The 13,102-nt window shown below is 38.9% G+C and overlaps 1 protein-coding gene across 1 annotated transcript in view; it reads left to right on the top strand.

The window, feature by feature from the left end:
* CUL5 (cullin 5) overlaps positions 1-9,478 on the top strand; it is a 32,878-nt gene extending 23,400 nt beyond the window's left edge. The window contains exons 14-19 of the mRNA XM_035327230.1: positions 558-681; positions 1,436-1,611; positions 1,730-1,891; positions 2,592-2,710; positions 4,036-4,159; positions 5,793-9,478. Of these exons, the coding sequence (XP_035183121.1) occupies positions 558-681; positions 1,436-1,611; positions 1,730-1,891; positions 2,592-2,710; positions 4,036-4,159; positions 5,793-5,987 (900 nt within the window). The 3' untranslated portion in view covers positions 5,988-9,478. The remainder of the gene's footprint in view (positions 1-557; positions 682-1,435; positions 1,612-1,729; positions 1,892-2,591; positions 2,711-4,035; positions 4,160-5,792) is intronic.
* Positions 9,479-13,102: the final 3,624 nt, after the last annotated feature.

The raw sequence follows: 13,102 nt of genomic DNA, 5'->3' as shown, positions 1-13,102 counted from the left end.
ACTTAGATACCCTTCTTGCTTAGGTGAGCTGTATTTTAAATCACAAGCCACTTTGGTCTTCGTATGCTTGAATTTTATTATGGTACTTTGTGGGAGTCAGTTTAGCTTTCTTTCCTGAGAGAAATCTTGATCCTAATAGTGACAGTGACAGATTTTGAAATATTCCACATATGATTATCTTTGTATTTTCCCTATGCAAATGAGCAAAATGCAGTGTACTTGTTTTAGGTATGTAAATTATTTGAGACTGGTGGCCTAATTGTGAAACTTTAGGTACATTTAAATATTATTTGCATGCTTTAATTAACTGATTCCTTAATGCGTATGCTCTTAAGCACCTGGATTTCTTTAAAAGAATCATCGTATGCCCGTAAGGGGTAACTGCTTGCAGTCCATACAATAAAAGACCTTTATATTACGTTGCTGCTTGTTGTAATACGGTGATGCTATCAGCGTACTTTACTGCTTTTCTTTTTTTTTAGTTTATTATTTTAAAAATGAAGCTTTTTGTTCTTTGCTGTCTATGTCATAGTTTAGTGTTCTGTTTGTTTATACAGGAAGTAGGTATGCCAGCAGACTATGTAAACAAGTTGGCTAGAATGTTTCAAGATATCAAAGTATCTGAAGACTTGAACCAGGCCTTCAAAGAAATGCACAAAAATAATAAACTTGCTTTACCAGGTATTGTTTTTCAAGTGATTCGCTGTTTTTAATTTCTCTTGCAGAAAAATAATTCTGTTGAATCTTGAGTTAAAAATTGCATCAACTGCAGGTTGAACATAGTCACTGGGGCACTGCTACCCCCTAGACTCGAATGTCTGTACTCTGTGTAGGCTCTGCTTTCTCCTACAGTTGAGCTGTATCATTCTGGTAGTTTCTGTTTTTTCACTATTAGAAACCTTGTAGATAAAGATTCCCTAGCTAATTGTAGCTAAATTCCAAGCAAGATTTGAATCCTTTTCAACCAGCTGAATGCCTTAACTACCCCCTTCTTTCGTGTCCTCATCATTCTTCACAAGTGCTTCATGCTGTGCTCTTCCTTTACCTGCTGGCGGGAAAGACAGATGCACGCTGTTAAGAGTTCAGATGACATTTCTGAGATTAAATTTCACTGATGAGAAAGAGGCTGGGGAACATCCAGGTTTGGACCTGTCACTGCTGAAAAGCCTTAAGTAGTGCTTACAAACACCAGCTATAAAGCTTCATCAGTGCATAAGGAGCTCTGCAGAGGCAAGCCAGAAAAGCAGAGGTTTCAGTCAGTATTGCTGACTGAAAGCCAGTGGTCCATAAATAGAGTACATTAATGTTTAAATGGTTAGGCACCCTGCTGCTTTCTGAAAATTTACTCCTTCATAATTGTATTAAGAGTAGACAAAAATGCATTCTGTTTGTCTGTTATACCTGCAAATTCATATAACCCAGTATTGTCTTACAGCTGACTCTGTGAATATTAAAATTTTAAATGCTGGTGCCTGGTCCCGTAGTTCTGAAAAAGTATTTGTCTCGCTGCCCACGGAACTAGAAGATCTCATCCCAGAAGTTGAAGAGTTTTATAAAAAGAATCACAGTGGTAGAAAACTGCACTGGCACCACCTCATGTCCAATGGAATTGTAAGTGTACACTTTTTGTTGCTTCAGTCTCAACGACTGCATGTTCTGTGTGTTTGTAATAGCAAGAAAGCTTGTTATTCAGAAAAGGATTAAAACACAAGTGCCATTCTGTTCACAGATAACATTTAAGAATGAGGTTGGCCAGTATGACTTGGAGGTAACAACATTTCAGCTAGCTGTGCTGTTTGCATGGAACCAAAGACCCAGAGAGAAGATCAGCTTTGAAAATCTTAAACTGGCAACTGAACTCCCTGATGCAGAACTTAGGAGGACTTTATGGGTATTTCCCTTTCTCTTGAAACAGATTTCTTCCCGATTTTTGTACTCTGGAGTACTGGATAAGTATTTTTAAAGCGCTATCAGATAACACTTTGAAATGTGGACACCTTTCCTGCTAATTAGTCTGTTGTAATGCTGGCTCCTTGCACTACTGTTGAGCACACCCAGCCTTTACATTAACATGTTCTCTATTCCCAGAGTTATATAATTTAAGCTTTTGGAAGCAGCAAAACCTTTCTGACCGCATACTGCCTAAAGCACACCGTTATGATTGTGGTTATGGAGCAGGACCGGTTTAATTCTAGGAACTCACTATCACTTGATAAATGTATCTTGCTTAAAAATAACTTCAGTGTTTGCTCTGTCAGACTTTTAACAATTTATCTCACAAATAAAAAGAGAAATCATGTAAATGAGAGTTAATACCACAAGCTACTTCTGTAGCCATGAGTTTGTGCATTTTACTTCTTTGTGTTATTTTACTTACGCTAACTCAGTTTACCAAATCTCTTTCTGAAATATGTCCCCTTTCTGGTTTTACTGGTATCTTCGTGTTGCCCCTTAGCAGCTCCAAACAAGGCTACATGGTTCCTCCATACAGTCTGCACAGTGGTGAACAATGTTCTTAAATAGTAACTGTTTCCATTTAGAAAGTCTGGTGTTTTATTTTCATTCTTTTTTTCCCCCCTTTTTCTCTGTAGTCTCTTGTAGCATTTCCAAAGCTGAAACGTCAGGTTTTATTGTATGAACCTCAAGTCAATTCACCCAAAGACTTTACAGAAGGAACCCTCTTCTCGGTGAACCAGGAGTTCAGTTTAATGTAAGATGATGTTTGAAAATGAAAATAACAATGTGCTATTTTATGATTAAGGGAATTCACCTTAACCTTCATCCGTGGAAGTTTTCAGGATTCGGCTAGGCACAGGCTTTGCTGTCCTATCTTCACTTCAGTTTTAGTGGTAGTGGTGCTTCAGATAGGTGGTTGAACCAGATGACCTCCAGCGGCTCCTTCAGACAAGCGTTTGTATGGTTCTGATTTCTGAAAAGTTAAACTTCTTGAACACCTAGGGAAGAGGTGCAAAAGTTGACGCTCTGTCTTCTTGTTACTAATGAACCCATGATATTTCATATAGAAAGAACAGCATGTAAGCAAAACACGAGTGCTTCCATGCAGAACACCCACAAACACACACAGTTCCAAAAGGAGAGCTTTAATTTCAAGGAAATGGAACTGCTTAATATTCTGGTATGCTGTCAAAAGCCGGGCTTTTTGGTGTGACTTCCATCAGAGAGGAGTGTCTTCATTTCAGTGAGAACTGCAGTGCTCTTCTACTGGTGCTTGGAAATCCTTCAAAGCACACAGTAGTATAGAGAGAATATATACAGCCTCTTTTATATTGTTTTTTGATTCTCTTTATTGTCAATAACTACAAGTAGAAGTGGCTCCTTGCTAGTAACTTGAGATTCTGGTCCTTGTACTCAGTACCAGCTGGACATCTGGATCTGTGGAGAGAGAGAGGTGACAAATCTGCTGCTCTTGGGGCTTAGTTTCTTGCCATTTTGCCCAGGGCCACGATGGTGTGTTCATGTCATCAGGATCACAAGCTTTGGGAAATGATGCAAGCACATGACAGAAGAGTCAGGCTGCACAGAAATTTTGGGGGTGACTGCTGAAGAATACCATGAGCTTTTTTGCTATGTTTGTTATGGTCTGTTTTTTCTCTTTTTTTAAAAATGCCATACAGAGAGTTCTTGTGATGTAAATGAACTGGTCCCATTTTCTGAACTCTGTTGTTAAATCTCCTTTGAAGAACCCTAGTTTTATATAATTAAAGTGAAATATATTTTTCTGGAAATCTATTCTTTAAAATAGTGCTGGTATCTTTTCAATTTTGGACACTGTCAGTTTCAACTGATGATTTTTTTTGTAATGATAGTATATTCATATTAGTTTTCCTTTTTTTTTTCATGGAGTTGGCATTGAATTCTGATTTGTCAGCTGGCTATCTCACTCCTGCAATGCTAAAAGCCTATAGATATCTGATATATGATGGTACTCCTTGCTGCTATAATTTAAGTTTAATAGGAATTCCTTAACTGAAAATGTATTTTTGCCTTATTTTTTATACAATACAACTTTTTCAGAAAAAACGCTAAGGTTCAGAAAAGGGGCAAGATAAATTTGATCGGTCGATTGCAACTTACGACAGAGAGAATGCGAGAAGAGGAAAATGAAGGAATAGTCCAGCTAAGAATATTAAGAACCCAGGTCAGTAAATGTCAGAGGAATATCAAATTACTTTTTTATTATTATTACTGCTACTTTGCTGCTGCATGTTGTCCACATTTGAATGTTGATGTATGAAATGAATGCTTTTGGATCCTACTAACTCTTACTTCTGCAGTATGGTTTTGTTGCTTTGTGAATAGCAGATTTTGTATGTGTGCTCGTGTACTTGTAGTTACCAGCCTCCTGTTCTACTGTAACAGATTATAATATTAATCAGCAGCTCTTAAGCAAGTGGTGAAAGCGTAACTCTACAGTGGTGGGTGAAGTTGACTTACCTGAGCCACCAACATGAAGAGTATATTCAGATCTCTTTGGCTACTCTGTGTGAAGAGAGTAGAATGATCTCAGAGATGGGATCCCACTTTTGTGATAGCGGTACAGCTTTCTGAGAGACCTCTTTAGAGGGAAAGTTTGTAATTGCGTCTTGGCTGTACAGACTGCTTTGTGGTGGATCTCAGTCAGGTATCGTGTCAAACCTTTTGAGCTGACAATTCTCAACAACTGATTTGGGGGGGGCATCCCATCATTACTTAGGATGGAGTCTCAAAATCCCACTTTACCTTCAAATTGTCGGTTTCTTCTGATCAGTCAGATAAGACTCCAAGCCAGCCAAATTGTAAACTGTGTCACCTGATTTAACATCCTGGACATCCTTTCAGCCAAAGGATTAATGCCTACTTGTGCTTATCAAATAAGAACTCTTGGTGAATGTCACTTTGACACTAAATGCTCATTTCACAAAGTATTCACAAGGTGTATCCAAGTCACCCTGGAAACGGTGACTTCTGCTCAGAGAACGAAGGACAGGTGAGTGAGCATTAGGTTTTAGTGACTAACACTCTGGATACAAAAAGGAACAGTAGATTCACCTTTGACTGGAGTTGTCATACTTCTCATGCATCTTGAGTGCTTCATTCTGTTGCACTATCAACTTCTTTGTGAAGACAGTTTGGTAGACAGCAGTAGAATGTGACTTACACTTAGTGCTTGATTAGTGGCAAATTCAAAGCTGTATGCTTAATGGATTTATAATGTTAAATATGTTTTTAACATATCCTAAATAAGCCTTTTGTGTGCTGTTTTCTTTGAGTTCTGAGTTCTGTCAGGTTCTTGGCCACAACTTAGAAGATAATGAATTCTGTTGTTTGACCATTCAAGTAAAAAATGTGGCTACGGGGTTTTTTTTCAGCATTCTTTTTTTTTATTTTCCTTTGTTCCCTCTTAAAAGACTGGGGGAATAGAAACTTCCAGTAGATCTTGCTACTGTTTTATTCTAGCATTTAAAGCCTAATCATGATGGCCTACTTGGGCAACAGATTATAATTCACAGAGGTGAAACGGTGTTTGGAGAGTCTCTTTTCAAGTGGGTTAAGATTTGGCCCTTACTTGAGAAATATATAAGCCAGGACAGATGTTGGCACTGCCTTGTTTTAACTGGGGCATGTCTTAAGTGCAGTATTTATGATGGCCAAATAACTTTTATATTTGATGTTTTTAGGAAGAATATAAATTTCCTTGCTGTCTTGCCTTAACCAGAAGTCAGCTATTAATACTGTGCCAGCTTTGTCACTTCCACCAGATATTTCATTTTTTTTCTCTTGTTCCCCACCAGGAGGCTATCATCCAAATCATGAAAATGCGGAAGAAAATTACTAATGCCCAGCTTCAGACTGAACTGGTAGAAATATTGAAAAACATGTTCTTGCCACAAAAGAAGATGATAAAAGAGCAAATTGAATGGCTTATAGAGCACAAATATATCAGAAGAGATGAGTCGGATATCAACACCTTCATATATATGGCATAATTTAAGGACTCTGTGAGATGCTGTAAACATAAATGGAAGGGTGCTTGGACAGACAGCTGCAACAGTTTGTGCTGCAGAAGGACTTGTTTTGACTTTCATTACGTATTAAAATCCCTGCCTTACCTTAAAGAGGACTATATTTTGCCAATCTCATTCAGCTAGCATGATGGCATTCCCTTCATGTTGCACACTTTTAACAGCATGCTGTTTTGTGGGAAACTTGCATTCATGAAGAGCCCATTGTGAACTTTTAAAAGTAGATTTGATTTACACCCACTGGGAAGAATACAGGTTTGGGTTTTTAGATGACCAGTACTTGCACAAGGAAAAAATATTCAAATATTCATGCACTGAGGAACTGCTATTAGTTTTGTTTTGGTTTTTGTTGTGTTTTTTTTTTTTTTTTTTTTAATGCGATTAGGACTAGAAGTAGCACTTTCACTTTTGTGTTTTGGATCAACAGAGTAATGTACTGTCCACCTTTGATCCTTTTTATGTAATAACATTTGAGAGACACACATGCCTCACAAACTGATATGTATTTGTTATAGTTAAAATCTGTTGGCTAGAGCAGTGCTTCAATCTAGTAACTGGATTTTAATATTTGACACATTAGTGACACAAAACTAATTCCAACTCATGGGTGATATTTTTCCTTAAGCAAGAGATAATTGTTTTTAAATTGCTGTAAAGAAGTGGATATACATTATTAGTTAACTTTACATTATTTGGACAGATGATTTGGTACAATCCTTTTTGAGAAGGTAAAGCATTCTTGAATGATACTTCACTCTAAAAAGTTTTCATGGGTGGTTCTGTTATACTGAACAGAAATATTAAGTGTATTTCCTTGTACATTTAATATTTGTATTCCAAATGTTTAAGTATGGCTACATATATCTGAATGCATTAAATAGTAATTGATGCACAAATCCCCCAGCAAAAGGATAACACTCGAAGATCCCTGTATTAATTCCTCATTGGTAACTCTAACCTTACATACATATATAATCCAATTTGACTCTTTTGTTCCTCGAAAGTCAATGCCTTTATATAAAAAAATAAATCCACTGCTTTTTATTTTGAAACTGGCAGGATGGGAAATACAATTCTAGTGAAAATGGTAAAAAGCTAAGCAAAAATACCTTGTTTAGCGTATGCAGAGAGAGTGCCAAATACACATCAGGATTTTCAACTTTTTAATGTTACCTCTTCTATTTTCAATCATCTTAAGTAGTTGTTTGGCAATGCCTGCCTCTCTGCTACTCTGAAATGTCCCAGCATGTACTGGACTTATAATAAGAATCACTGGAGCAGAGTGCCTGTCTTGGGACACAAGGTAAGTTGAGCTTTACTCAGTTATGTATGAATATTCTTATATAAATTGCAAGTGTGCGATATTTTTTTTACCAGTTCAAGTACAACATCTAAAGGTCTTGTCTTCTCTGATGACTGCAAGGGGGTAGAGGATGTAATTAACTTGAGTCAAAAAGGAAAGCCTTCTAATAAGATAGAGGAGGGGATTTATTTAACATGGTTGCAGTAAAGGATAAAATAAGAGTGGTTTGAAAGTGAACTCACTACAAGAATGGCTGTTTGCCCCCTTAAAGAGCCTGCGTGCTCTGTTAGTAATGGAAATGCCAATGGGACTGCCTGAGAACAGTGTGTACTTGGACATCTGTTTGCCTAAGAAGTTTGCAGTAGTGAGGGTTTCATGAACAAGAAGAGATGGGGAGAAATCAAGACCTGGTAAATTACAATTGATTGAAATCCCGCAGCTTATGTTACATGTTTTTACTGATACCCACAAGTAGATGCTGATTAAAAATATTGCATCTCTCATGTTCCCCTGTGGTGTTGCTACTGAGAATCAAAAGCAAGTGGTGCTCTGTGTAGTTAACCACTTAAACTCTTGGAATATTAGAAAACAAAATTCTAATAAACACCTTGTGCTACAAGACTTTCAGTATTTGTAACTTAAATTACAAGTAATAAATGCTCACTTGGGATTGTTGGAAGGAAACTGACAACCCAGAGCTCTAAACCATGACAGTCTGAACACGTTCTTTTCAACATAAGGAACTCCAGCCCTTAACCATTGAAGAACAGGTATGAAATTGTCACAGAAGGAGCTGCAAAGGGGATAATGCTAAATCAGAAGCCATTGATTACGATTTGAGAGAGAAGTTGGTAGGCTCCATCTCAGATACAACTGTTCAGGAAGGCAGAGAGTATGCAGAAAGCCACAGGTTGCTGAAAGCTAATGAGCTACATCTTCCCTCAACTAATAAGAATGAAATAGTGTAACCTAAATGCTATCTATATACTTCTCAACTCCTGGAATCTGGAAGTACAATTGGTAATGTGCCTATGACATGGTCATTTTTCTTCAAATATATACCGAAGATGGATGTCGGGTTTTTTTTTTTATTAAATCTGAGAATCACACCAGCAAATTTGTTAAAGATGCAGAATCTCATTTAGCATCCTTCATCAGGTCACGTTCACCAATATGCACTTAAAACTAGGATCACCTGGGGCACAGGGAGATACCTGGGGTAAACTGTTCTTTTGGGGAGGGCAGAGTTCAGATCTCAATGAAAATGAACTATTCTTCACTTGCAATATGGCAACAACGCACTTTTAAGGCTGCAGTTTTTAGCTACGAATATACATGTCCAAAGACCTTGCTTAAAGAGGTGCTGCATCTGAAAAACATGTTGCCACACACACTGCCACGGTGAATAGCTACGGAAAAAAATCTGTTGTAGGAGAGGGGGGAAAAATCACTCTTAATGGGTTTAATTAAAAAATACTGTTAACACTTCTCTGTCCCAACAACGTGATGAGTATCTCAGTTTCAATTCTGAAGTCTTCCATTTTCCTCTTTCCACAGTTGGTGTCCCTAGCTCCTATTTTTGTTCATCTTTCATTTGTTACGACTGTAATGCAATTACATTTCCAAGAGAAAATGTGACTTTCTTGTTTTCACCTTTTTAAACTTGATATAAGTGTTCTGAATGTTCACATGTTGCATTGATTTGCATTGGGATGCCATTGTCCTGTAAAGTGCAAATTTTAAAAATACAATTGGCAAAAAGATTTGATAGTTTTACAGAAAGATTTGCTATCTTAAACTCAAACTGTTTTCTATTTTCATCTAAATGACTGGGATGCTATCTTTGTAATTCTTTGAGGTCATATTTGTGAAATAAACAATACATGAAAGCTTTCCTGTCATATACACTATATGTAGTCTGGAGTGTTGAGCAAACTTGAGTTCCTGAGTTGTAATATCTATCTACGTATGGTATTTACAATTTTGAATGTGTGCCACTACCAAGATAATAATGCTGTACAATTTTGAATGGTGGTAGTTTCTGTATGGCAGTCCAGCTGAACTATTTTGATGTACTGCTTAATTTTTGAATTTTATTTTTTAAGTTGTATAATTTATTTTCTTGCAAAATAAAAAATGTAATATAAAAGACTACTCCTTTTAGCAAGATATTTTGGTCTCTTTCCCCTGCAAAATTTTTTAAGTCTAGTTTGGGTACTGCTCCTGAAAAATACCATTAATACCATTATATGAAATTTGCCAGATTGCAACTCCCAAAGTCTCTTGTGATCAGAATAAATAACAAAATTTAAAACAAAACAAAAAAAAAAAAATGGGGGGTGGGGAGCTAAAGTCTTAGGTCCTTTCTTGTTGTGATTTTCAAGTACTTAAGGATATACATAGAGTTATAGTGCATAGTACATTGAGTTCTTTCAGTTTTCCAAATTCTATTTAGAGGTGAGCAATTTAAACTTGCAATTTAAATTTATCAACACCTGCCCTTCCAAAAGTGGCTTGGGGTGCCTGACTTTAGGGCACTTTTAGAATTGGTTATGTCTCTGTGTAAATTACTTGGATGTAATTGGATTGCCAAATATTTTGGTTCTTTTGTCTCTGCAGTTATTTAAAATGAGCATCTCAGAAAATTACTGGGGTCATTGCCAGATTGGTGGGACCATCAGGTGCCCGATCCTGCACTAAGCAAACAGAGGTGTCGGAACCGCTGTTTGCCCACAGGAGTGCTTTTACTGCAATGGCTTTTCTTCTCCAATCGTCCCTGTCTTCTAATGTGAAATTTTTTTCTTCCACTTCCACTCCTTTTTTCTTTAAGTGCACCAATTAAACATAATATTTTGTGCTTTCTGGTATATGCAAATACTAGAATTATTTGTGTGGAATAAGTGGTATTTTTGAGTGACTAAGTGCACGTGGTAATTTTCAAACTGGCAGTTTGTGTATGTAGAGCTTTCATAGCATGTTGCCATTATTCCTAAACTTTTTTTTTCTTTAGCCTTTCATAACAGTGGTTTTCTAGGTGAAGTCATTCTCTAGAAATAAGCCAATTATCACAGCAGTTGCTTGGCTGAATCAACTCCTACCAGTTCAAACTGATCACAGCTTAGCCAGAATCAGTGGCCTAAATATGAAAGGTTTTAAACCTGTTTCATTCTCCTACTCTGAACTAAGAATGGGGCTTTCTTTCTTTTCTTTACGTGTAAACATCTCTTTGAACAATACACAGGTGTGGTCCCTGCTTTTCATTTTCAGTTGTTTTAGTGATGGAGATCCACTGCGTAACTTCAGCTGGATACCGTGCACCACGTCCCACGAGTGATCTGAAACCTGTGTGAGAGAAGGGTTGGTGGCATGTTGTCCTCTGCTTCCATCTGCTGATCTGGGGCATGGTCACAGCAAATCTCATCTACCAAGCAAAGAAAGAGGGCACACTGGTTGTTTTCAGTCATCTAGAAGACTGAAAAGTGACAAATAGCAGCTGTGAAATTAGTATATTATAGATGCTATTGGTGAGAAGCAATGGTAAAAGAAGTAAAGAAGGCAATGCACTGTTGTTTTTTCTGTATGCTTTCCCCATTTTTAAGTCCATGGTCTAATGTCTGTACAGCTCAGGCTTTGCTATCTATTGATTTCTACTGCTAAAGACATAAGGGAAATTGGCACACCTGCAGGTTTTGTAGTAAGTAGTGGGAGGAACTTGGATCAAGGTAGGTACTATGTAGGAGTTATTGCACCAAGCAGGTATGCTAGATGCCTGTAAGGTCCCCTGGCCCTGATGCTGTTCCCCCATCATTTCTGGGGGCACTGGGGTGTGGAAGAACTGTCCGTGACATGTCACCAGTCAGTGCAGCCAGACTTGGTGCCATGGGCCTCGCGTGTTGCCAGAAGCTTTTGACAGGCTTCCACACCAAGCAGGGGCAAGGAAGGCTAATTGTCATGGAACTGGGGAAGCGAGGGCTTTGGATGGGAGAATTCAAGTGTGCACGTGACTGAGGTTTACAAAAGGTGAGTGGCAGAGAGTAAGGCAAAACTATTTTCAGAGCCCATTAGCATCAGCGCTGCCAGGTGTCTGATAAAAATCAGCAGCTTGCTTTAAAATGCTACAGCAGGACTTACTACCTGCAACCCCAGCTCCTCCTATAAACAGGCTAGGTAAATTCATGTGTAAGATGTCCATAAATACTAAAGGCAAGGATATACTCCTCTACTATTGCTGGACAGCAGGTAGATGGTCGGGAAGTCCAGAGAAAGTGCTGTGACTCCTGTTCAGCCTTAAGCAGAGGCCATAGAGATGCTATTCTGCTGCAGTCTTTGTTGAACTCTTCCTGAATTCTTTGACATGTGAATTGTCCTAAAAAAAATCTGAGGAAGCAACAGCTGCAATGGGAGGGAGGAGGACAATGAAGAGGGAGATGTGTGAGGTTCCCAGGACCAAAAATGTAAAATGCTGGGGAGCACCTAGCAGAGCACCCTTGTCAGTGCCCACCATTCCCTGAAGGCATCTCCATGGCTTCTGCCTTGGGGAAAGAGACGTGCCACAGGCAAAAGGATTTTCTCCCTCCTTCCCCTGCAGCGTCCTCCTCTGCTGGTGTGTGTGGCCATCATCCCATCAGGGCACAGCTGCTGTAAATAAACTCTCCATTTATTTACCTTCCCACTTCCTAGGGGAAAGTGCAGCCCAAACCACTGGGAGAACTGCACCCTGCTGAATCCCCGGGCACACATGCACATGAGGGAATGCTGGCTTAGATGCATTACATGAGTTCCTGCTGTATTTTTTGATGCTGCAGTAGGAGCTTCGTCTCTTGGAATGTGCACTCTGGGGAGATGTTTCTTTTTTCTTTATGTAGCTTCTCTATCTGCTAGAGTTCTTCTGCAGCTTGAGACTAGCTTGAATAAATGTTACTTCCTTACACCTGTCCTCTTGTTGGAGACTTAAAAATGCAAAACAATAAAATAATTTCAATATAGTGCTGTGTTGTGTGTTCCAAATGTCCATAGAGCTAATACTTATATCACTGAAAACTGACAAACTACCCTGTGGGCCAGGGATGCAATGCTTTGTATGTTTTGACTGTCATATTTCAGCAGCCTCCTAAGGAGAAGACCATGGTGCATCAAAGAGGTGCTTGTCCATGTACCAGTTAAGCTGAGAAGCCATAGGCCTGTGGTGTGCTGTGCCTCAGGTGTGGCTTGGCCACATGGCCTGGCCTGTGCTGCACATTACCTTTGGCTACAGGAAAAGTTCGGATGCCTGATTGTGATGAAGGAATCTGTAGGAGCTCATGTCTGGACTGGCAATTACACCACCTCATGTTCTTGTTATCTTAAAGGGAAGCAGCATGTTCTCCTGAGAATCCTTTTGTTTGACTGGAGAAGTTGTGTCTAGAACAATTTTATTCTTTGACAATCCTGTAAGAGCTCTGAAGACCTGGGGGAACCTCTCCATGATGGGTTCTGCACCATAGGCCATGCTCTGACTGGAGGTGTGTGTGATGTTGCACACCTCAGGGTTTCCACCATCTGACAGGACTGTTACTTATCGTTACTTACCGTCTTTTGTTCTTATGTGAGCTCCAATAAACAGCATTTTAGAATCAGTTAGGTAGGAAAAGACCTTCAAGATCATCAAGTCCAACCATCACCTAACACCAAGTCCACTACTAAGCCCCGTACCTAAGCACCACATCAACACGGTTTGTATATTCCTCCAGGGAAGGTGACTTCCCACCTCCCTGGTGACCCATCCCAGTGCCTAACC

This window comes from Oxyura jamaicensis, chromosome 1 (assembly GCF_011077185.1).
Source record: "Oxyura jamaicensis isolate SHBP4307 breed ruddy duck chromosome 1, BPBGC_Ojam_1.0, whole genome shotgun sequence".
Classification (NCBI taxonomy): domain Eukaryota; kingdom Metazoa; phylum Chordata; class Aves; order Anseriformes; family Anatidae; genus Oxyura; species Oxyura jamaicensis.
Note: the sequence above shows the minus strand (reverse complement) of the source record. Positions and strands in the feature narration are given on the sequence as shown.